The sequence below is a fragment of the Falco peregrinus genome, chromosome 4, assembly GCF_023634155.1.
Source record: "Falco peregrinus isolate bFalPer1 chromosome 4, bFalPer1.pri, whole genome shotgun sequence".
Classification (NCBI taxonomy): Eukaryota; Metazoa; Chordata; class Aves; order Falconiformes; family Falconidae; genus Falco; species Falco peregrinus.
Window position 1 is genome coordinate 107,207,639 of NC_073724.1, and position 22,459 is coordinate 107,230,097.

The window sequence follows — 22,459 nt, forward strand, 5'->3', positions numbered from 1 at the left end:
AATATTTTCTCACCATCAAGTTTTAGGAACTTCAAAGCCACAGGTAGCCTACCAATCCCAGACCTGAATAGACTCAAATTATTCCCTTCCTTTTACACCATTCCTCTGAACACCATCTATCTTCCTTCAGTCTCGTCTAGATTAAACAAAACCTACTTGTACTTTATTTCATGTCTTCTAGACCTTTGATCAGGTCTATAGTCATTCTCTCTAGACTAATTGCAGTTGGTCTGTATCATTCTTGAAGTGCAGGGCCTGTGTCACCACAAGTTTGTGTAAAACCAATGTTATTTCATACCTATCCCTTCCAAACTAAGCTAGGCCATTCCCATCTTTTAATGTGTGCTTACTTATTCTAATTTGAGCGCAAAGCCTTCTTGTTTTTAAATTACATAGTATATATTTCTTCTTGTTTTCAAATTAGGTGGTATATATTCCAGCTCACTTCTTACCAGGCCAAATCGAAATGCTAGCTTTGCTTTCCTCCCGTTTTCAGTTCCTCTCAGACTAAGTTGCTATGCAAATGTAAACCATGGAGTTTTTATTTCATCATTCCATCATTTTATTAATATATTAAATAATACTAGATCTAAGTCAGATTTTCTGAGCAAATTGTCTTTATAACCTTGGATTGGTAACTGGAGTTTTCCAGCCAGCTATATTCCTTCTTCATAATTTCATTCAGCCTCTTCCTCTAGTTTTCTTGTTAGTATATCGTGTGTGACAGCAGCAAAAGTCTTACTGAAGACTGGTAACATATATATGGGTCCTGCCTGGCTCACACGGCTTCTTAGTCTGTCACAGAAGGAAGTTAGATTTTTTCAGGATAATTTATCCTTGCGTGTTTGATGTTGATGGTCTTATTTGGTATTAATTCTTATCTGATCACCTAGTTAATTGTTAATTATTGACAATTTACCAACCACATATGAGAATTAAATTTGAAAACTATTGATTTAGTTTACATTGGCTTTTTCCTTTTTCTTTTTTTTTTTTTAAAAAAAAAGGTTCATCACCTTTCAAATTTTCTGGAAGCTCACTCACAGAGGTGATTCAGAGGTGATTGCTGATGATTTCAGCATTGTTTCAGCTGGTTACTTGAGTTTCAACAAGCAGTGGACACTGTTGTAGCGCTTAGCAATTAGCCAATTTTCAAAATTCTTGAACTTCAGGAGGTTGAGCAAGTATGGTGACATAGCTCTACTTTCTCCATTTAATTTGCTCAGAGAATGTTTCTTTCTATGGTTTTAATATTTTTCTCTAGGGTGCTGGCAGCAGTCTCAGCCCCCTTTTTTCCTTGCCACGCTTCCAGCCTATGGATTTGCATTGCTTGGGGTATACATGAGTACACATGTATTTTCTCTTCATGAGAACTACAGGCATGATGTCTCTTTTTGCATTTAATATATGCAAGTGAGAGGCTTCAGTGTGTTGTCTTTTACTAAAGCATCATCATGAAGACAGAGGCATAATTGGATTTTGTGAGTTTATATGTTCTAATTTCCTAATAAGTTGTACAGTCTTCTTCCAGAGATAATGAACTTTTGAAGGTAAGCCAAACCTCAAGTTTAAATAAGTTAACAGAATACTCTTACACAGTAAGTTTAGAGTATAATAAATCCATGAGTAAAGGAAGAAGAGGAGGCGGATATCTGTCAGTATGCAAGCCCATTCAGCTTCTAACAGCTACGGCAAACTCTCCTGAAAAGCTTTTTACTTTAGGTTATAATACCTACAGTTGTTTCCCGTGCCCAAACTTTCCCAGCTCCACAACTCTTCATAATGAATGTCTCTGTGCTTGAAGGGAGTTGGGAGTTGAAATTGGATCTTTCAGTAGAAATTTTCAGTTCATAGATGAGACTCCCTGTCTGACACCTGACTACAGAAAGTCAGCAAAGGCAGAAGACCTATCTGGCTTACAGAGAACTCCATAATGCCTAAATAATTTCTTGGATGTAAATGCACCAGAGAGCACAGAAGATGTACATTTTAACACAAAATGTCTGCTAGTCATTTTCCTGGAGACACTGACACATGGGTTTACTGTACAGTTTAGGAAGGTGTACTTGAGCGAGGTTTTATTCTGTGGCAGATTTAACTGCATGGGCATAGCAGGGAATGGAATGAGCTTGATTTAGCCTAGCAAAATGAAGGTTGAGACGGGATGTGATTGCTGTGGGTTTGTGTGTTGCAGGTAAGCATTGTCAGGAGAAAGTGCTACTTAATTTGAAATATGAATCTGGTTCCTAAACAAAAAAAAATAGATATAAACTAGCAATTATTAAATGAAGGCTGAAAATTACATGAATGTTTTGAATTGCTAGAACAATCAAATTTCGTATTAGTCTTTCAGTGGAATTAGTGAGAGAAAATAAAATTCCAGCAAGAGAGCGATTTCCTTTAAGGCAGAGTCTGATATTTTAATGGGGGTTTTTTGAGATGGTGTATGTACTTGTAAGGAAGTTGACTCCATCATCTTTCTGTGGGCTAAGTACCAGCTAAATTATATACATTAAAGGAGGCCTTAATCTCACCTAATCAGCTAGGTTTCTTTGTTAAACAATGGAAAAATGTAGGTGCTCTACATGAAAATTTGTGCTATCCTAGAATAAATCCTGAAGGTAGACAAGAGAATTGTCTCTCCTTTATCTATACAGTAGATCTAGATGACCAATTTATGCTAGAAGCCTACTGTTCCTACGAGAGGACTGAGATGAGTGGAATACTACCCTGTATAATTCACAGAATCAACCTTATGCTTTAAGTGGAAAATACAGTAGAGACTGTGTGACCCCTGCTGCTCTCTTGCATTTTATTTCTTATTTTTCGTAATTTCCTGTAATACGGTATCCAAAGTGACGGTATTCCAGGCTTGGCCATGCTGGGTCTTAAGTAATAAGTAGTCATTTAGGCTGCTTTCCCCCCCAAGTGCTTTAATAATCTGTTGCAACTAGCAGTTTTTCAGTAGTTCAGGAAGGTTGAGGTTTCAAGTGGCTTTAAGACTTAAGTGGTCAGAATCTAGAATCAGTGCTAACATAGGCATCTTTTTGATAAAAAATGGACTGAAAAACCTTAGTAATGGTGAAATAATTGTGAGAACTTCAGAACATAACAGAAATGAACATACACTTCCGGATCACCAAATTCCTTTCCCTGCTCTCAGAGGCAATCAAGTATCTTATACTCTTCTTAACAAACTCCTGAATTACTGTTTATTGTGTGTGTCTAATTAATCAGAAATAACAAAACAGAACAACTTGCTTTCTCTTTTACAATTAAACATATTTATGGTCTTGTGCTGCAAGAACCAGTTTGGATTACAGACCCTTAACTTTAATTAACTATAATTGCAAATGAGCAAAACAGGAAATTTATTTCATACATATGAGATATATTGATGCAGGGAAAAAGTATTACACTGAGATACTAGAGCTCTGCATCAGACCCGTCCTACAGTCCAGCAAACGATGCAAAAATCCGTTTCATTCTATAATGAGTTCTACTCCAGAAGATGAATCTAGGGAATGTATGAACTTAATCTCCCCTTTAAGCAATGATTTTTTCTAAATCCAGGCAAGGAAAGAGGAAATGCTACTGGACAAACAAGTTAATTCTAAGTGTTCTTCACTAGCAACGATTACTCTTTGTTTTGATAAATCATATTGAATGTATTGCTGGAATAAAAATATAATCAGTTTCTATTATTTGAAAAATGAAAGAGAAAGTGTTTAATGAACTTCAGTTCTTGGCTGGGTAGCTGAAGTTGTTAACATCTCAGGAAAAAATAATGACTGTGATCCTGTTGAAGGGTTTGCTTCCTTGTATAAGGGAAGGAAGGATCAAATGCTAGCAAAGTAATTTTATACTGGATTAGTTTTGCAGGGCACATAAAGATAGGTATTTAAAACCAATTATATTATTATTGTCACTTGGTTTAAGTAAGATCTGAGTCTACACAGAATGCATCTTTTTTTTGAGTTTTAAGAATGTTACTGTGATTTTTTTAACAGGCTGAATTTATTGCCTGTTCAAGTAACTTCAGTATAAATTATTAGCAGTTAATTATTGCTGCACAGATCATGAAGAAAGTAGTTCAAGATAGGGAATTTTCCAGCATGCTGGTCAATGGGATGGTTTCTGCATTTCAGATGACTGTTCTACTGCAATTCAATGATTACTTTATTAAAAACTGAGAACCTAGTGCTAAACCAGAGCTAAAAATTCGGAAAACTGTTTCCTGCAAGTAAAAATTCTCCTGATCGCTATGCTTTTTAAAAGGTGACAGAGAGCCTTGCAATGACATCTGCCAGCTCCCTCTGTACCCCTGGATGCAAGATTTCAGGATTCTGTGTCTGTTTGGCTTAATTGCAGCCCAGGTCAGTCTGCCTTGAATGCAGATAATGCTTCACTCTGCTGGGGACTTTTGAGGTCTGGGCACAGACCTTACTGGTGAAAACTGAGGGAAAGCAAGCCTTGAGTACATCAGTCTCACCTGTGTCCATGGTCACCGGGTCCACCAATCTGTTGAACAGTGGGTCCATATGAATTTCTTTAGTTTTCCTTTTGCTTCTGGTGTACTTTCAAAAGACAGTTTCTGCTGGTCTTCACATCCTTTGCTACTTTTAACTCCAGCTGAACTTTAGCTTTCCTAACACCATCTTTGCATGGTCTCCATGTTTCTGCTAAAAGTGAGCATCAGGAGGACAGGAATAACCAGTAGCGTGTTGTTATGAGTTCAGCAGGTGTGGGGATTAGGTAGCACAGACAAAGAATGGGAGAGACACTGATGGAATAAGGATTGAGGGAGACAGACCCATGATACCAGTTGGAGCAAAACAACAAGTATTTCTTAAAACATGTCGGTTTGGGTCTTTAGAATTAGTTGAGGTAAAATAAGGTAGAGGGAACATGGGTGCTCTGGGGATTTCTAAGGTGAGGGATTACACAGTGACTTTTGTTGGAGGATGGTCATCACATCTTGAAGTCTGAAGTGGGAGAGGGAAACTGCAGTAGCCATGGTGAGAGCAGAAGTACAGATAAGGACAACTGTAGCGGTTGTTACGCTGACGTATGCTTGTGTTAATTCAAATCTTTCAAAGCCTTTCCTTTGCTAAGTGTAAGAAGTAGATTAAAGATCGTACGTGATAGGCACTGGTTAGTTTACTCATTGCCTGCTGCTGCTGCCAGTTGAGTCAGCTGCAAAACTCACACTGAGAAAACACTAGCATCTCTAATGGCTTTTATTGAGCAGAATAAAGCCTCTGTGGAAGAGGCTTAATACTGCATTGTTTCAGAATTGATCAGGATATAATAGAATTTTTTACTATAATTTGATTAATTGGGCTGGGGACCAGAACTTGCGTGATGTGATTAACCTGCTACGGAACATGTCCTGCTATTACATTTCCATTGGAGTTGTACTCTGATGCCATAGCAAACACTGAAAAGAAGTACCATTCATTTGAATAATAAAACTTACATATCGTTACTGTGATGGTGCTTACATTTGACATAAAAAGATTGAAGAGAAAATGATTGTAACTGGTTGTGACTGATTGTAAAAGAAAATCTGATTGTAACAGTTTATTCAAGTCAAGAACTAAATCGCACAGTGGCTTCTGAGATAGAGGAGGATGTTTTCACCTTTTGCTATCCAGACTTGCTGAGCCCTGCGCAATCCCAGTAGCGTTATAGCTTCTACTGTGAAAGAAGGAGGAAAATGAAACACAAGTCAAATATAAGTCAAATAAGAGGTTGACTATATAATATCAAAGCAATCTAAATTATGCGAGGGCAATTATATCTACATGTAACTACTACATGTAATAATTAGTTATTTGATGTTTTGTAGTAAATCGGTTTTTACACATTCTTAGTAGAGAAACATTTCTTTCAAACAACACAAAATATTTAAATGCCAGAATGGCAATATTTAGTTCTATGTGTAAATTCATTTTGAAAGCAAACTTTTTTATTAGTAGTAAATACAAATCCTATGAATTGTGGAACAGTAGCTCAGAAAAAAGCTATATGCACTTATTCTGTATTTGTCCTAGTTTTCCTGTATATATGTGTTGAATCTTGTAAGCTTTCTCTATTTTTCTAAACTGAAAAAAACACCTCAAAAGTATTCCTTTTTAAAGTAATTGCTTTAAATGCCACCTTTCTTATCTGTATTTCATCTGCAAATGCTGTTTTTGACCAAATAATGCTTTATTCTTCCTACTTGTTTTGGGCTGCCTCCTATGGTGATTTATTAGGTTATTCCATTTATACATTCAACTATAAAATAGAAAAAGTGCAAAGCAGTATGCATCAAAGAAACAAAATGATAATTCAATAAAGGTGCAGGAGAACATTTATATATCTTACTGACAACTGTCCAACCCAGATACACTTGTCTTTCTAAATATCTCCTAAGAAACAGAGGCAATTCACAATTCTGTGAACTCCTATGACATCACATTTTTAGAAAGTCTTAAAATCAGTACAAAGTGTTTGCACCCATTTTTTATATTTTTTTTACGTTAGAGAAACTTTAATTTTTATCATTTAAGCTCTAAAACCAAAGCATGTTTAATTAAATTTGGTAGAAGTATACATGTACAAGACATGTAACTAAACTATTCTGTTTCTACTTCAGCTCTAGTTAATTTTCCTTTAAAAATGTGGGGTTTTTTTTCCAAGCATTGCACAGTTTGGATATCCAAAGGCAATGGCAAATGAAAATCAGTTCTGATCAGTGAATCAGAGTCAACTAAATATTTTTTTCTCAAAATTTTATTATTCTCACACTGAGGTGCTTTTTTCCAGGAAGCTATAAAGCTTAAAAAACCATATAGCCAGATTAAAGCCCTTGCTGTAGGATTAAATTAATTGGGATATTTAAGTCCTTTATTTTTTGAGAACTAACTCTGTTCTGGAAGTTAGGGAAGCGCTCTCCCTGTGGTCTTGCTACGGTCATCTCGTAAGAGTTATTCAGTGCATAAATTTTAAAACCTGCTGTGTTTCCCCTTACATTCTTTTATTTCTCATTCCCCACCCCTCCCCATCTTGTCTTTACCTTCCTTCTCTTTCCTGTCTCCCAGTTGATTTTCACCTTACCAATACACAAACATTCCATGTTTGAAGAAACTTTTCAGAACCATGTTACAGTCCTTTAAGGTGTAATTTTCAAAACTGGGTAGCCTGGCATCTGCTTTCCCTACTGTGATCTCTCCATTCTACCATTTCATCCCTGTTCCAGTTTAGCACACGTTTCCAGTGAGCACTTGTAGATACATCAAAAGAGTGGCTTCTATTTAGTGAATCTCAGTTTTTGACACCAGTATTGCACTAATGCCAGTAACTTCTTCATTTGCAGTTTTGATGTTTTCTATGAAACCTTTCCAAAGACTGTCTTTTCAAAAATATATTTTTATTTTGAAATACCTGGAAATATGCATAGAAAAATTTGAACATTTAGCATATTCACCTCCTATAGGTCATTAGCATATATCCATGCTCTATCATATGCTTTGAACTCACAGTAACTGAGACAATCTTTGTAGATAATCTTGAGGAGCAGGAGATGGTAGGATCTAACTTTATTCCATATCATGAAATGGGAGACAGTCTGAGCTAAGGTTGTAAACTTGCTATTGTAGCATGGTATTAGTACTGTCTGCACGTTGAACAACAGTACAGTTGTCAATTTTGATATATTCCACATTCCATACATGTGATTATCTTGCAAAAAATCTGTCTTTTTAGTTCTAAGACTTTGGCAATTTGAAGCATTTCCAGTGTTGTAGAGGACTATATCTCTGGAACTGAGAAGGCAGGAGGCAAAAAACAAATTTATACTAAAGTTAAATATAAACAATATAGAAGAAATAATATGTTGTAATGTTACCTTTTGTGAAGCCATTTTGAGTCACAAAGTTTTTTACTGTCATTTAAATACTCAGATTCATATTAATTAGTAAGTATTTAATGAATAAAATATTGCTTGTGGTTTTGTGGGAAATACTGAAAATAGTGAAGTGTATTTGAGCATAGGTATGTAAAGAAGCATTAAGCTGCCATTCAAAAAGAAAATAAGATGAAGTAGTGAATATTTTGTCATTTAGCAGAGTAATTCTAGGAGAGAAAATTATTTGCAGTTGAATTTCTATTGAGAATTGGGATCTTAGTTTACTGAAATAATAGTCATGAATTAGATTTTCTTACTGTTAAAGAGAATGTAGCATATTTTGTAGCATTCCTCAGCAAACTTAGCTTCTGTGGTTCACTTCATGTTTTAATAATTGAATAATTTTAAGTAATTAAAAATTAATGTAAGAGGTAAGGAATGGCTGAGGGTTTCAGTAGTAAAAGCAGAAAAATGGACAACATTTCAGAGCTATCATGAAACAAGAATTGGCAGGATTCTTGTGGAGGGATAAAAAAGATATCAAGGTTATGAACTGTAATAATGAAAAGGATGGTGCAGATGGGGACCAACAGATGTCATACAATGTAGTCGATTGTACTGATTCAATTTATGACTGAGTATTCAATTACAGATGTCAGAGAAACATCAGCAGAGAAGAGGAAGACTGATCCAAAATGTAAGTTAGAAAGTAGCTGAAGTAGTGATGGGACGAGGAATAACAGGAGCGAGTGAAGTCAGCCTGCCTGCTTTTCTGAGGCAGAAGGGAATTTAGGGAGTTTCCATGTCTGTGTGCCCTGCTGCCCTGTGCAGCCCCTCATCCCTCACCCCGTGACTGCTGACTCCTTTCACATGTTGACTTCTCTTCACTCTGATCTGTGACTTAGCACCAACATAGACCAACTAAACAGCTTCGGATGAATGGCATCCTGAAGGGATGGTGGCTTTCGGAAGGGCCACCTGAGGGCAGCTAGGCTTGTGTGGTATCACTGGAATGCCTCCTGTCAGCTCAGCAGACATGGGCTGTTCTCACTGCCTTGTGCTGTTGATACTGGCTGTCTCTGAACTGTGGCAGTCACTGCATGTCATCGCTGTTCTCCAGGTCCTCTTTGTATTTAAAATATATATTTAAACAATGAACTTGAGATCTGATGTTCTTTTTTTTTTTTTTTTGATACCCAGCTGTTCCGTTGGTCATTCAAAATACCTGCCAGATCTAGCAGAAGTGTCAGAAAGTAATACATTCATCCAGAGAAAATGTAGTTTAGTTCTTGAAGCAGTTCTCAAACTTAGCTGAATGTTTTCTGTTGGAAATAGTCTTGTAACCAGAAAGTGAAATCTTAGCATGTAAAAGTGTTATAATGCTTTCTTCTTTTCTAGATTGCAATAGGAAGCACTTTTTCTGTGAAATGACCGAACATACCAGAGGGATGTGTGACATACCAAATGATGATGATAAGTTGAGATAAAAGAGCGCTGGAAAAGCAGAGAGGGGTTTCTGTGTAAACCTGAGAAGGAACCATACCTTCAAAGCCATTATTCTACCTGTGTAACATGAAGCACAGTCCAGCTTCACTAAAAATTATGCAGAAGCTGTGGAGGACAAAGTAGGGAAAAAAGTGTAGTCTTAAATGCTGATTGACTAGGGCTTTTTCTTCTTGTTGAAGTAAAATGTAACTGGCTACTGATTCTAGGGCTTTGTAGTGACAGTGGTTACACAGGGTGTCAACGTCAGGGTTTCTGGTCTCCCTTCTGCTTTAAAAATATGCAGCAGATACATTGTTAAAATACTTTTATTAATCTTTTATTTTAAGTGGGTATGCCCTCGCATAAACCAGAATGAATAATTTCTCTATTTTCACACAGCCGAGGCAACGAGAACAGACTAGCACTACGACGACAGACCATTCTTCGGGAGAAGGGGAGGAGGCAGGCCAGTCGAGGGCCAGCATATATGTTTAATGACCACTCAACAAGTCTTTCTCTTGAGGAGGAGCGCTTTTTGGATGCAGCAGAATATGGAAATATTCCAGTGATTCGCAAAATGCTAGAAGAATGTCCCTCCCTCAATGTGAACTGTGTAGACTATATGGGGCAGAACGCCTTGCAGCTGGCAGTTGCCAATGAGCACCTGGAAATCACAGAACTTCTGCTGAAGAAAGAGAACCTGTCTCGGGTTGGGGATGCCTTGCTTTTGGCTATTAGCAAAGGTTATGTTCGGATAGTGGAAGCCATTCTAAACCATCCCGCATTTGCTGAAGGCAAGAGGCTTGCATTGAGTCCCAGCCAGTCAGAGCTCCAGCACGATGACTTCTATGCATACGATGAAGATGGCACTCGGTTTTCCCATGACGTTACACCGATCATTTTGGCCGCTCACTGCCATGAGTATGAGATTGTCCACACTCTGCTGAGAAAAGGAGCTCGGATTGATAGGCCCCATGACTATTTCTGCAAGTGCAGTGAATGCAGTCAGAAACAAAAGCATGACTCTTTCAGCCACTCTAGATCCAGAATCAATGCCTACAAAGGTCTGGCCAGCCCCGCTTATCTGTCTTTGTCCAGTGAAGACCCTGTAATGACTGCCTTAGAGCTCAGCAATGAGCTGGCTGTGCTTGCCAACATTGAAAAAGAGTTTAAGGTGAGTAGAGGGATAACGATTCTGACAGACACAGAATTGCAAAGTTCAGTCAAAGGTCTTTCTCCCATTCGCTAAGCAGTAGAAGATCAGCATCATCTTCATAAATGAGCAGGATAACATGGGCAAATATGTAGCTGTTTAATGAATGGAAGATTTAAATCTTTGGGAATGTCTAATTGCTCTATGCTGATTGTAATTCAGGCTGCTTATGTAGAATGTGCCAGTGAACTCATCTTCCACTTCCTATCAGGTAGGATAGTAAAGGAGGCCCTTCAGACCTAGGGGTGAAGCTGGCTTAGGACAGGGAAAGGAGGAATGGTCATGCAAAACAAATTGCACAATTCTATTAAACCCTCATGCATTCTCATTTTCTCATAGTTGGACTGAAAACTTCTGCACTCCTTGCAATGTTTTGCACTTATTGACAAAAGGGACTCTAAATAACGTCCTCCTCTTCCTTTCTTAATATGCTGCTGTTCTCTGATATTTCTACTAATCTCTTTAATGGTTTTTATTTACTTGTACTTATTATGTCAACTCCGTGAAGTTTAAGACTTTTTCCGTGTTCTATAGAATGTTAATGTTTCAAAAATGCATGATTTTGAAAAAAAAAAATAAATAGTTGAGACTCAGAGATTCCAGGCCACTTAGATCACTTAGATTCTTGAAGTGTGGGTGTTCTTTGGGTTTTTTTTGGGTTTTTTGTTTTTTTTTTTAATTTTTATTTTGTTGTTGTTATGTAGGTGCCATAGTGCACAACCTACAAAATTATTTACCACAGTTTATTTGTGTTAAGACAGTCAGAATGTAAGCTTTTTTCTCTCAGTAAATGCAAACTCAGGCCTTGTGCAAACATTGGCAGTGTTAATTATGACTTAGATTAGCTAAAGTCCCTTGGACAGGGTTTACCTTATGGGACCCTGTTGAAAGCAGGTGCTGGTATATGATACTACTGCGACAGAGCAAGACAGATAGACTTCACTAACAGGAGATCAAACCCCTCCAAAGCAGTAATAGAATAATTTCCAACATTGTGTTAGGAAGAGTTTGAAGTTGCCATGACCATTATTTAATGTTAATTTTCTTAGCAGTGGCATAGTTCGCAAGGCCATGAACCCGTCTCTGCTCAGCCAGCCTCAGCTGAGATGCTGCAGTTCTGAAGCAATTACTCTTGACTTCTGCTCATAGGTGTATCTTTGTGGCACCAATCTGTTGTAAGAAGCTGAAATATTTCTTGGAGAGGGAAAAGGAGCAGGAATGTGCAAAAGGATCTTAGAAAAAGCAGCTAAACAGCTGGCATAGGAGCAGAGGATAATTTTTACTTTTTATCAATAAGATGAAATTCTGGGAAGAGCATTTCAGCTTGAAGCAGAGAATGAATGTTTTCCCCATGTATTCCCTAGTTTTCTACTAGGACCTCAGTGGACTGTGATTTCATCCACTACTTTCATGTAAAATTCAGAGAAGAGTATTTAAACCACATACTGTTGTTTCTTTCTCTTTAGCAGCTGCTGAAGATGTGAACAAAAGGACTTGATTAACTCAAAGGGGAGTAAAATTAGAACAGAACAGAAAAACATTTTTCATACACCATCAATGCAGCCTGTTAAGTTCACAGCTATGTTGAGATAAATAGCATATCTGATTTGTAGGGACTCTGTAGCTCCGTTTACCACAGTTGGAGCGACACAAGCTAAGATTATTATAAAGATAAATAAAATCATAATCTGCATCATCAGCAAGAAGTGTCCTTCAAATGTATGCTGCAGTACACAATCCATGAGATGAACTGGTAGTGCAGTATTTGTTCCTGATGCCACTAGAGCAGGGAATGGAGCACAGGGATGAGAAGGGGTGGGCTGGTTCAGATCACAAGCTTCTGCAGGCTGCCCTGAAGTGCCATGAGCTCCTCCCAGAGTGACTTGGTTTTGTAGCTCCTCTTGTCTCAGTTGCCTTTTCTAACATTAGAGCTCCACTTCCAGCATAGTACTGTATAAAGAATTGCAACAGAGTTTTTGAGGTACTGTCCATCAGCAAAATCAGGAGGCTTGACAAGAGACAGAGCAGCTCCATATTGCTTGCTGTTTATCAGCCAAGCTCTGCTGGGGATGTATGTGTTCTTTAGAGTAGAGTGAAGGTGAATAGAAACAATGACAAGCAGGAACACAAGGCAACATGGAAATTTAACTCTCCCTGTGGTGGTTTGACCCTGGCTGAATGCCAGGTGCCCACCAAAGCCACTCTGTCACTGCCCTCCTCAAGCAGACAGGGAAAAGACAATATAACAAAAGGCTTGTGGGTCAAGATTAGGATGGGGACATCACTCAGAAATTATGTCACAAGCAAAACAGACTTAGTTTGGGGAAAATGAGTTTAATTTATTACCATGAAAATCAGAAAAAAACCCCTTCCCCCCACCCCTCCCTTCTTCTTGGGCTTTTGATTCCCAGTTTCTCTATGTCCTCCTGCTGAGCAGCACAGGGGATTGGGGCATGGAGGTTGTGGTCAGTTCATCCCACATTGTCTCTGCTGCTCCTTCCTCTTCACACTCTTCCCCTGCTCCAGCGTGGGGTCCCTCCCATGGGAGACAGTTCTCCTTGAACTTCTCCGACATGAGGCCTTCCCACAGGCTGCAGTCCTTCTGGAACAAACTGCTCCAGTGTGGGTCCTCTGTGGGGTCACGAGTCCTGCCAGTAAACTTGTTTCAGTGTGTGCTTCTCTCTTCATGGGTCCACAAGTCCTGCCAGCAAACCTGCTTCAGCGCAGACTTCCTTCAGGTCACAGCCTCCTTTGGGCATCCGCTTGTTCTGGCATAGGGTCCTCCATGGGCTGCAGGTGGCTGTCTGCTCCACTGTTAACCTTCATGTGCTGCAGGAGGACAACCTGCCTCACCACGGTTTTCATCACAGATTTCAAGGGGATTCTCTGTTCCAGCACCTGGAGCACCTCCTCCACCTCCTTCTGCGCTGACCTGGGTGTTTGCAGAATTGTTGCTCTCACATATTCTCACTTCTCTCTCTCACCGGTGCAGATGTTTTTTTTCCTTCTTAATATGCTATCCCACAGGTGCTACCGCCGTTGCTGGTGGGCTCGGCCTTGGCCAGCAGTGGGTCCATCTTAGAGCCGCCTGGACATGGGCAAAGCTACTGGCACCTTCCTTCACACAGAAGCCACCCCTGTAGCTCCCCTGCTACCAAAACTTTCCCATGCAAAGCCACTGCATCACGTTTCATAAGGAGCAGGCAGCTGCCAACATAAGGTCTTTTGGGAACATTTTTGTAGGTACTAAAATCAAGTGGTGGTTCTGGATAAATATCAAAGACCATGGAGTACATTAATACATGCACTAATGAGAGTTAACATTTACCCTATCAATAAGTGATAACATTTACAGTATTTGGACAGTCTGGGGATTGACTGAGAAATACCTGGCTTAGGTTCAGTGCAGGCAGTACAAAGGTTGTGTGTACAATTTGTGGGAAATGGATGCTGACATCTTCACTGAATCTGGGCTTGTTTGTGCTCCTGCAAGCTCATATCCCTGTATTTAGCAGCAATGTATTTAAAAATTATTACCCTTACTTTATTTCAGGAGTTTGCCACAATTATCTCGACAGTGTAGTCCCTGCATAAAGATGTGGGTTTTGTAAAAATGTGTTACACGAGTTAGTGTAATCAAAACAAGTATGTTGTTAGTGTATAGATTAGCTGGACATGGCAAAGCTTTAGCTCCACCTAGGGTTTGTCTGTGCCATTTAAAGTGTTTCAAACCTTAGCTAAATGAAAATTGAACTTTCTGATAATACACTGTTTTAAAAGTCACCTGTTGTATAGTGACAATGGGGTATTGTTGAAGAGCAGCTCCCTAGTGTGTGCCAGTGGCACAGATAATTCCCACGTCTTCCTCAGAGGCAATGGAAAGGGCTAATGCTCAACTGTGATGCTGGTTTTTCTGTGACTATCTTAAAAATGACCTCCCTCTCCTGTCTTCACCATCAGTTAATGTCAGAGATAACAGTGACCATGAAGCTGTGATTTGCACGGAATAGGAAATGCCATAATCAGTGGAAACCACTATTCTCTGGAATAAACTCCTTTCTTTGCTGCAAACCTCTGCAGCAGCAGCATCTAGTATTACGTGCCTGCTGCATTTCATTGCAGGTATTGTTTTTACAAGTGTTTTGGGGGATCATTCTTTATTAGGAGCAAAACCAGAAAAAAGTAGAAGATGACTTCTGAAGGAAGACTAACTGGACAGATGTGTCAAGCACAGTGTAGGAGCATATACCAAGCAAATAGCAAATTCAGGCTTCCTGAGTAATTCTGAGATCTTCTCTGAATGCCATTTAATTTACCTTTTTATGACATGGATAAGTGTGTAGCTTTTACAAGGTTTGATGTTATACAGAATATTTTTATTTTGGGGGATTGTTCTCATATTTTCTGTCATCTAAATAATTTGCCCACCTTAGAGCTAATATCTCTACTATGTCCATAAGGATGTAGATGATATTTGACAAATGTTTTCCTGCAGAGATGTGGCCTGGAGTTTTGAGAGGGACAGCTGTGGCCCAGTGCTGTTCAAAATGGATAAGATTTGTGTTTAGTACAAAGTCCACTGCAGCTATAATGGCAACAGACTGTTTTATTGTTTAATGGGATGGTGTGGAAAATGTATTTTTAAATTAAACATAGATATGTTACTGTTTGCTGTAGATTAATACCCCTAATAAGGTCATCTGAGTTTGCTTTTCTGATGAGAAGTAAAATCCAATTTATCATCTCAAAGTCTGATTTTCTGTTAGTTTTCATTTATACGACTGCCGTTACAGAGATCAGATCCCAGCCTTCATCACAGATACTGTCAGCTCTCTTAAAGAAAAGGCATCACCTTTTAGAAGAAAGAAATGAGGCACTGAAGGAGTAAGGACCAACTCTGTAAAGGGAATAATGTGTTTATCCACCTACTAAGATGCCTAAATCTAACATTTAGGTCCCACTTACATTCAAAAGGCACTCTGAAATCCTAAATCCTCATACAGCAGTATCCGTGCTTTTGGTTCACTAAGCAGGGCCAGGATGTGGTCTGGAGCACTGCTCCATCTCATCTGTGGGGTTCAGTGTCAGCCTGTGTCCTGAGAGCATTTTCATCCCAGGCACAGTCTGGGGGGAGCAGGAGCCTGTGACTGGTCACAGGAGGCTGCGTGGAGAAAGCCCCTTTCTTTGGGGAGAAGTGGCTGTGGTGATGCCCTTCTGCTCTCCTGCTTATGTGGTCAGAGGTAAGGCAAATCATGGTCAGCTGAGGTTTTCAGTGACTATGGCCTGCTTGCTGCCTTACCTGGGACACCAAGACAGTCTGTGGCTACTCCCACCACAACCCCTCCTGCCTACCCCTCTCAGCAGCAGCCACTATCACCCCCACCCCTCCTGCCTCTGTCACCAGCATCTTGTTCCCCTGGTTCCTCATCCCCCACAGCTCACCCCAAATCATCACCTTCCTTTTGAAGAGTGGGAGCAGCCTATGCTGCCCCCTCATCCTTGGTATGGCAAAATTTGGCAAAATTGGGTTTTTCCTAAACTGCTCAGGAGCCCTGAACCAACATTGCCACATAAGTAAAATAAATGACACGCAGGCTTTGTTGCAGAATTAAGGGCTGATTCTTTTTAGAGCCTCCAACTGTAATTTAATTGCTAACTACCTTCTCAGGTCTCCCAGGACTGGTTTTTTAGTTCATTAAGTTTTACATTTTGCAGTAAAGGAGAAATCATGGAGTTATCTATGTGCCTTTGACAATTTTCAAAAATAACTTAAGCCAAAACAAATGACCATGTTCCCTTGGCTCAATGGTAAGAGACATGTGAGACTGTGGGGGAGGGGGAACTTCCATGTGTGACAGAGAGACACCGAGATGTCTTCAGCGAGAAGAGTGTATTAATCACTTCTGCTGTTGCTACGTATTTAAGTGGACCAAGAAGACCAGGGGCAAAAGGCAGCCTGTGCAGTAGTCTCTGCAAGTTAACACTTTTGATTTCTTAGAAAAAAAGTTGCCTGGCTAGAGCTACTTGCCTTTTGTTCAGATGCTGACAAATCTTCCTGTAGCAGTTTAAGACATTATCATCCCATCTGTCCTCCATAACCTTCCCCAAAAGGATAAAATCTTCATACATCTCAAGACAGCAAACTGCAAACTGGAGCAGGGACGTGCGTTGCCTTCAGCTGACTCTGCTGTCTTACAACCATCCGGTGCCATGGCTGGCAGGGAGGTGGTGATGCTGGGCTCTGTTCAGTTCCCCAAAGCTCGTTTGCTGTAACCTGACTGCTGAGGACATTTCAGCTACCACCACTGATGACAGCTGTGGCCGTGTTTCAAAGGAGGGGAAGCTGCTTTACTGCATTTGCAAATGAGAAAATAAAATGATGGAGTTTATGGATGAATTTACTGGGTGATAATATATACTGTGATACTGTGTACAAACCTAAATTCAGAAGGGATAATTTTGCAAAATATGAATGAGGGTAGCTGGTTATTTTTAAAAGTGCCCATTCAGTATTCATTTTGGTAAACAGGACTACGCTCAGAAAAAAGCATGTTCTTCATTAGAGTAAATTATTGTATATGAGTTTTTGCTTTGAGACTACCCTAAGCCATTGGATTCCACCATGGAGTGATGGTCTTCTCACACACTCTTTTGAAAAATCCATGTCACGTTTCAGTCACCAGAGCTGGAAAATACTGATGAAAACTGTGAGTGTGCATGTATATACATATGTCCTACCAGAAAATATGCTCATACCAATATACTACAAATCTATTACAATATTTTGTACTAGTTATTTATGAAGGCCAGATGATTTTGTTCCTCAATTTATTGAAAAATACTCCTTTCATTTGATGTTCAAGGGTCAGATATCAGTTTGGAACAGTTCATGGTGTGTAGTTGTGCAAGGGTGGATAGGTTGGCTCTATGTTTTCCCTTTGTGAATCGCAAATGGCTACTTTTCCTTTCATTTTGAAGAAGACATTTATGCATTATAACAACTGAATACAGAACTGCTGCTACAAAAATGAAAGCCAAACAGAAGGTCATACATTACTCTCAAAAAATGTCTTTCTGTAGGGTCAAGAAGTTAGGATTTTGGTTAATCTCTCTTGTTACTCTTCTGAGAGGGAAAACAAATGATAAAATAAACAGCATGTCATGAAATAGTTTTAGTATTTAGCCTCTGTTGTCTTTATAGAGAAATTACATTAAAGTTCTTTTCTCTTTTATGACAGATCTGAGCTCTCTTGCTTACATTATATTATTAAAAAGATAAATCACTAGCAGTTTTATGTAGGCATACAACAGCTGCTATAACTATTTGTCTGTGAGTGTTTGCATCCATCGAAGTAAAATGAAATGTAAAACTTGAATGCCATCCTTTAATATAACCAAGTAATAAACTGGTATTGTGGGTGATAAACCACAAACATGCATAAAGTACACCCTCAACAAATAAATTAGGGTATTACGTATACTAAAAATAATGGTTTCTTTTCCAGCCTGTGCATTAGATGGCAGTTAGTATGAAGGAAGTAATTAAAAAGAAGGGACTAAACAGAGACTAAGAGTGGGAGAAGGGGGAATGCTGTGAAGAACAGACCAGAAGAGGGGGAAATGTGTCACTGTAACATGAAATAGAGACTACATGAGCAGTCCTGTATGGTGTGGGGTGGTTGGGAATTTTTTTCATTCTTTTGTTTGGGAAAAATTCTACAGTAATTTCATTTTTTTAAGTTGTTAAAATTAGCAGAGATCATGTTGACACATGTATGAATAAATCTCTTGTAAGATCTAGGCCAGGGGCAATTTATATGTACACATTTTTTAGCTTTAGATATGTATCTATATTTATATCCATCTAACTTCCTACCTGTCTAGCTATGTTCATCTTTTAAGACCCAAACACAGCTGCAAGTAAGGAGTGCTTAACAAACTGGATTGTAGTGATCAAAATATATTTTGCTGTTTTGACTTAACGCCTTTTGGAAAACAGTGGCTGAGAAGGGTATTTGGTAGCTGAAACAACTGAACTTGAAGCTGTAGAGCAATGTTTTGGCTCACACAGCAAAGTCTGTCATGAGATATGCGAGCTAGAGAGCACTGAGTTGAAGTTAGGGATGTGATATCACCAGACTATCTGTAGCATTGCTGACGCTGTTGCTGGACAAGAGCAATCAAATTAATGTTTGCAAGCTAAAAGAGATGTTGAAAAATGAGAAAGATAAGATTTACAAGACTAATTCAAGCCTAAGAAAATTCAATATATTTACGTAATTCTCAAGAAAGTTGGGAAGTTGTTTAGGTGTGTTCTCTGTAGGATACTCGTCTTGTCCAACTGAGATCTCTACAGTGTGATGTTCTACATCTGAGCTAGTTATCTAGACCTCTGTGACAGTCAGTGAATAGAGAAATTTCCCATGCTATTCATCTCAACTTGAAATAGTCATTAAAATATGACATACAATATTTCTTAAAGTGTTTTTTTTACTTCCAATTGGCTCTAAAGCAAGTCTGTAGAAGTAATTCAGGTGTAAAAATTAATAATGTGAGACAAATCCTAGTCTTCGAATATTTAGGGGAAGCACATGCCTGATAACGAAGTGCTGTTAATCTACCAGAAAAAAAATACATAACAAGATGCAAACAAGCTATTGATGCTCATAGACAGGTAGCTGGGATGTAGAACTACTTATCTCATGTTAGGTATAAACAGCAAGTTATCTTCTTTCTTCTTTTCTTTTCTAGAATGATTACAAGAAATTGTCTATGCAATGCAAGGATTTTGTAGTTGGACTCCTTGATTTGTGCAGAAATACAGAAGAAGTGGAAGCTATTTTGAATGGTGACGTAGAGATGAGCCATAATAATGGAGAACATGGTCGCCCCAGCCTTAGCCGCTTAAAACTCGCCATTAAGTATGAAGTTAAAAAAGTAAGCAATTATGTTGATCATACATGTCATGCTAGTGGTATCAAATTGTGCTGTTATTAAATGTTTATGTTTTAGTAGCCTATGACACTTAAATGAACATTTGGGCCCTTCCTGTAGAGTGTATTTTACAAACAAAAGAATCCTTGCCCCAGATAGCTTGCAGTATAAACAAGAAACATGTATACTGGTCACAGTGAGTATGAGAGCAAATGGCTCTAAAAAATGTGTAGCTATATGCAAAATGTGTAGCTATTTACTTGGGTTTAGTTTTAATCTATTTAAAAAAAAAAAAAAAAGATGGAAGAAATTTGCATTACTTCTGCAGCCTGGAAAAGCATAAAATTTAATAAAACCCAGAGGATAGCACAGCAGTCCCATGCACTGCGTGATAACAAATGCTGATACACATTTTTGTCAAGCTGTTTTGTCTTACTCAGAAAGTTGAGAAAACAGTGAAATCGCGTGTCTTACAGAAAATATGTATTTGTCTGTATAGAGGATCAGAGACGCAATCTAGGAGTAATAGTACTGTGGTTCTCAGCTGAGAAGAACAGCAGGCTCCAGGTAGTGTCAGATACGGAAGTTATTGTCCCTTCTTTGGCATGCTTTCATTTCTACTATCTAATGCTCTGGTCTGCATCTGAAAAGGGCTCAGCAAAACCAGTTGAGTTAGTAGCTGCACCAAGACCCAGAAAACTTCTCTTGGATAATGTAAGTTGTAAAGTTCTGGGTGATGTGTTTGTAAACCAGGAAGAAATGATTTGTGTGGTGAAGTTTGTACAACCGAAGATCAAGAAGGTACAACTCAGTACTATATTTCCCAAGCAGATTACCCTAAAGTAGGGTGACAGAGCAGCAAGAGCTTTGATAAAACTTTTCCTACATAATGAAATGGATCAGATCAACACTGGGAAAATAAACATATAACTAACTAGCTAAATAAATAAATAAACCTTATTTTAACAACAACAGCAAAAAAAAAATAATAGAAAATCAGGACTCTTAGAAATCCAGTCTGGACTGAATGTACAGGTCTAATACATACAGATCTAATTTATCAGGGAAGAGTTGCAGATTTTTTACAGAAATTGAGTTCACATCTCTGGGGGACACCTAAAACATTTATATGTGAGGAGTATGTATGTGTTCACGAAGGGAAGAAAAGAAGAAAACCATTTTGACTGAAAAGCACCTACCAGTATATGAACACAAACCTGCAAAACACTTGGCAAGCTACAGTCACTAAGGAAAGCTAAACCAACTTTTGAAGAGATGGTGCCATGTTGACCTTGTCCTTCATAGTATCTGAATCTTAATCCCTCCTTGAATGTGAACTTTCTTTCAACACTTCCTCCTACCTGAATAAAGGCATTTCTTGCACCTTCAGCCAGTCATCCTTTAAATATAGAGGAGCATTCTATAAAAAGACTACCTAGATTCAGTGAAATTTTTATTTGTATTTCTAGGTCTAGACTTCTAAATTTACAGTGCACAAGAATCCACTCTTTATTAATATCTACCTTTGTGAGATGCTTCTTACACTCTCCAGAGGTTTTGAGAGAAAAGAGGGTTATAGGCCAAACTTCTCAGTTTTGAGGAGTTTGTCCAAAAGATTCCAGAACCAAGTTATAAATAGTCCTTAGCTGATTTCCTGCATCAGTAACAGCTATTTTCTTATGCCAGCTGAAAAAAAAATGGTATTTTCCATGTTAGCATGTGATGGTATGGCATATTCTTTGTTTCATAACTAAAGACTATGTAGCATCCTTTGCAGAACACAAAGACCTAAAGTTTTGGAATTTCTGAAGTAGCAGCATGAAAATTATAAATGTCGGAAACAAGTAGAGTTTGCCCAAATAAAGTTTGTGTTTTAATTACCCTTGGATGGAAAATAATAATTTGTGATGGCACAGTGTCAATAAAATAAGAGGGTTTTTTACGTTAAAAAATCTATTGTTGCTGATAACATGCCTGCATGATGGGAGATTATGCTCATCAAAAACCATTTTCTTATACCCTTGTTAATGCTCCTTTTAATGTAAGCTGAGTTGTTGCTATTCCAACTTTGTTAATGAGTTTCATATCACAGTTATTTTAATAAAAGATATTCTGATACCAATATTATTTTTGTGCTCCTTTTCTTTGTTACAGTTTGTAGCACATCCAAACTGCCAGCAACAACTTCTCTCGATCTGGTATGAGAATTTATCAGGTTTACGGCAGCAGACCATGGCGGTGAAGTTTCTGGTTGTTCTTGCTGTTGCAGTAGGACTGCCATTCCTTTCAATGGCTTACTGGATTGCTCCTTGCAGTAAGGTCAGTCCCTGGAATCTTGTAATGGCCTTTTATTAACTCCTGTATCATCTGCATGTAGATTCCTGTCTGGCAAAGATGAAGCATGAGTATAAATTACTGGCGTGCTTAAATAATACTTGAGCGATATGTGATTTTAAAGCTGAGTTAGAATGGAGCGGCTGCAAGATTGCATGTTTTGACAATTGTAGTTAAGACAGATAAATACTGTGTTAAATGCAAAGTATATTAAATTAAATTACAATGGTTGAGCAAGAGTTGCCTTGTAGAAATTGTATTTTAGAAACAATGAATCAAACTATTCTTCATTTGGTTGTTGCCGTAGTAGGTAGATTCAGAGGATCCTCATTTCCCATGGATTCAGAGCTAAACTAAGTTCAAGCTGTAGGTTGGTTCCAGTTACCTCAAAGGCAGTTTTATTTTTGATGATTAAAAATTAATAGCTAAAAGTCACTGAAACATGAATGCTAGAGATTTAAACAATCATCACCAGTTTTGTAGAAGTCAAAGTGAACTGTGTTGGCTTGTCAAGACAATTCTAATACTTGTTATGTTTCATGAGGTTTTTTAAGCAGTCACGCAGCCTCCCCTGCATCCATTTATAATGCACTGTCTGG

At 38.5% G+C, this 22,459-nt stretch overlaps 1 protein-coding gene across 2 annotated transcripts in view; it reads left to right on the forward strand.

Moving 5' to 3' along the window:
- The window catches only part of TRPC6 (transient receptor potential cation channel subfamily C member 6), a 100,026-nt gene that overhangs the window by 51,054 nt on the left and 26,513 nt on the right, over positions 1-22,459 (forward strand). For both annotated transcript variants that reach the window (XM_055803043.1, XM_055803042.1), the window contains exons 2-4: positions 9,779-10,553; positions 19,344-19,529; positions 21,681-21,845. In XM_055803043.1, the coding sequence (XP_055659018.1) occupies positions 9,867-10,553; positions 19,344-19,529; positions 21,681-21,845 (1,038 nt within the window). In that variant the 5' untranslated portion in view covers positions 9,779-9,866. The remainder of the gene's footprint in view (positions 1-9,778; positions 10,554-19,343; positions 19,530-21,680; positions 21,846-22,459) is intronic.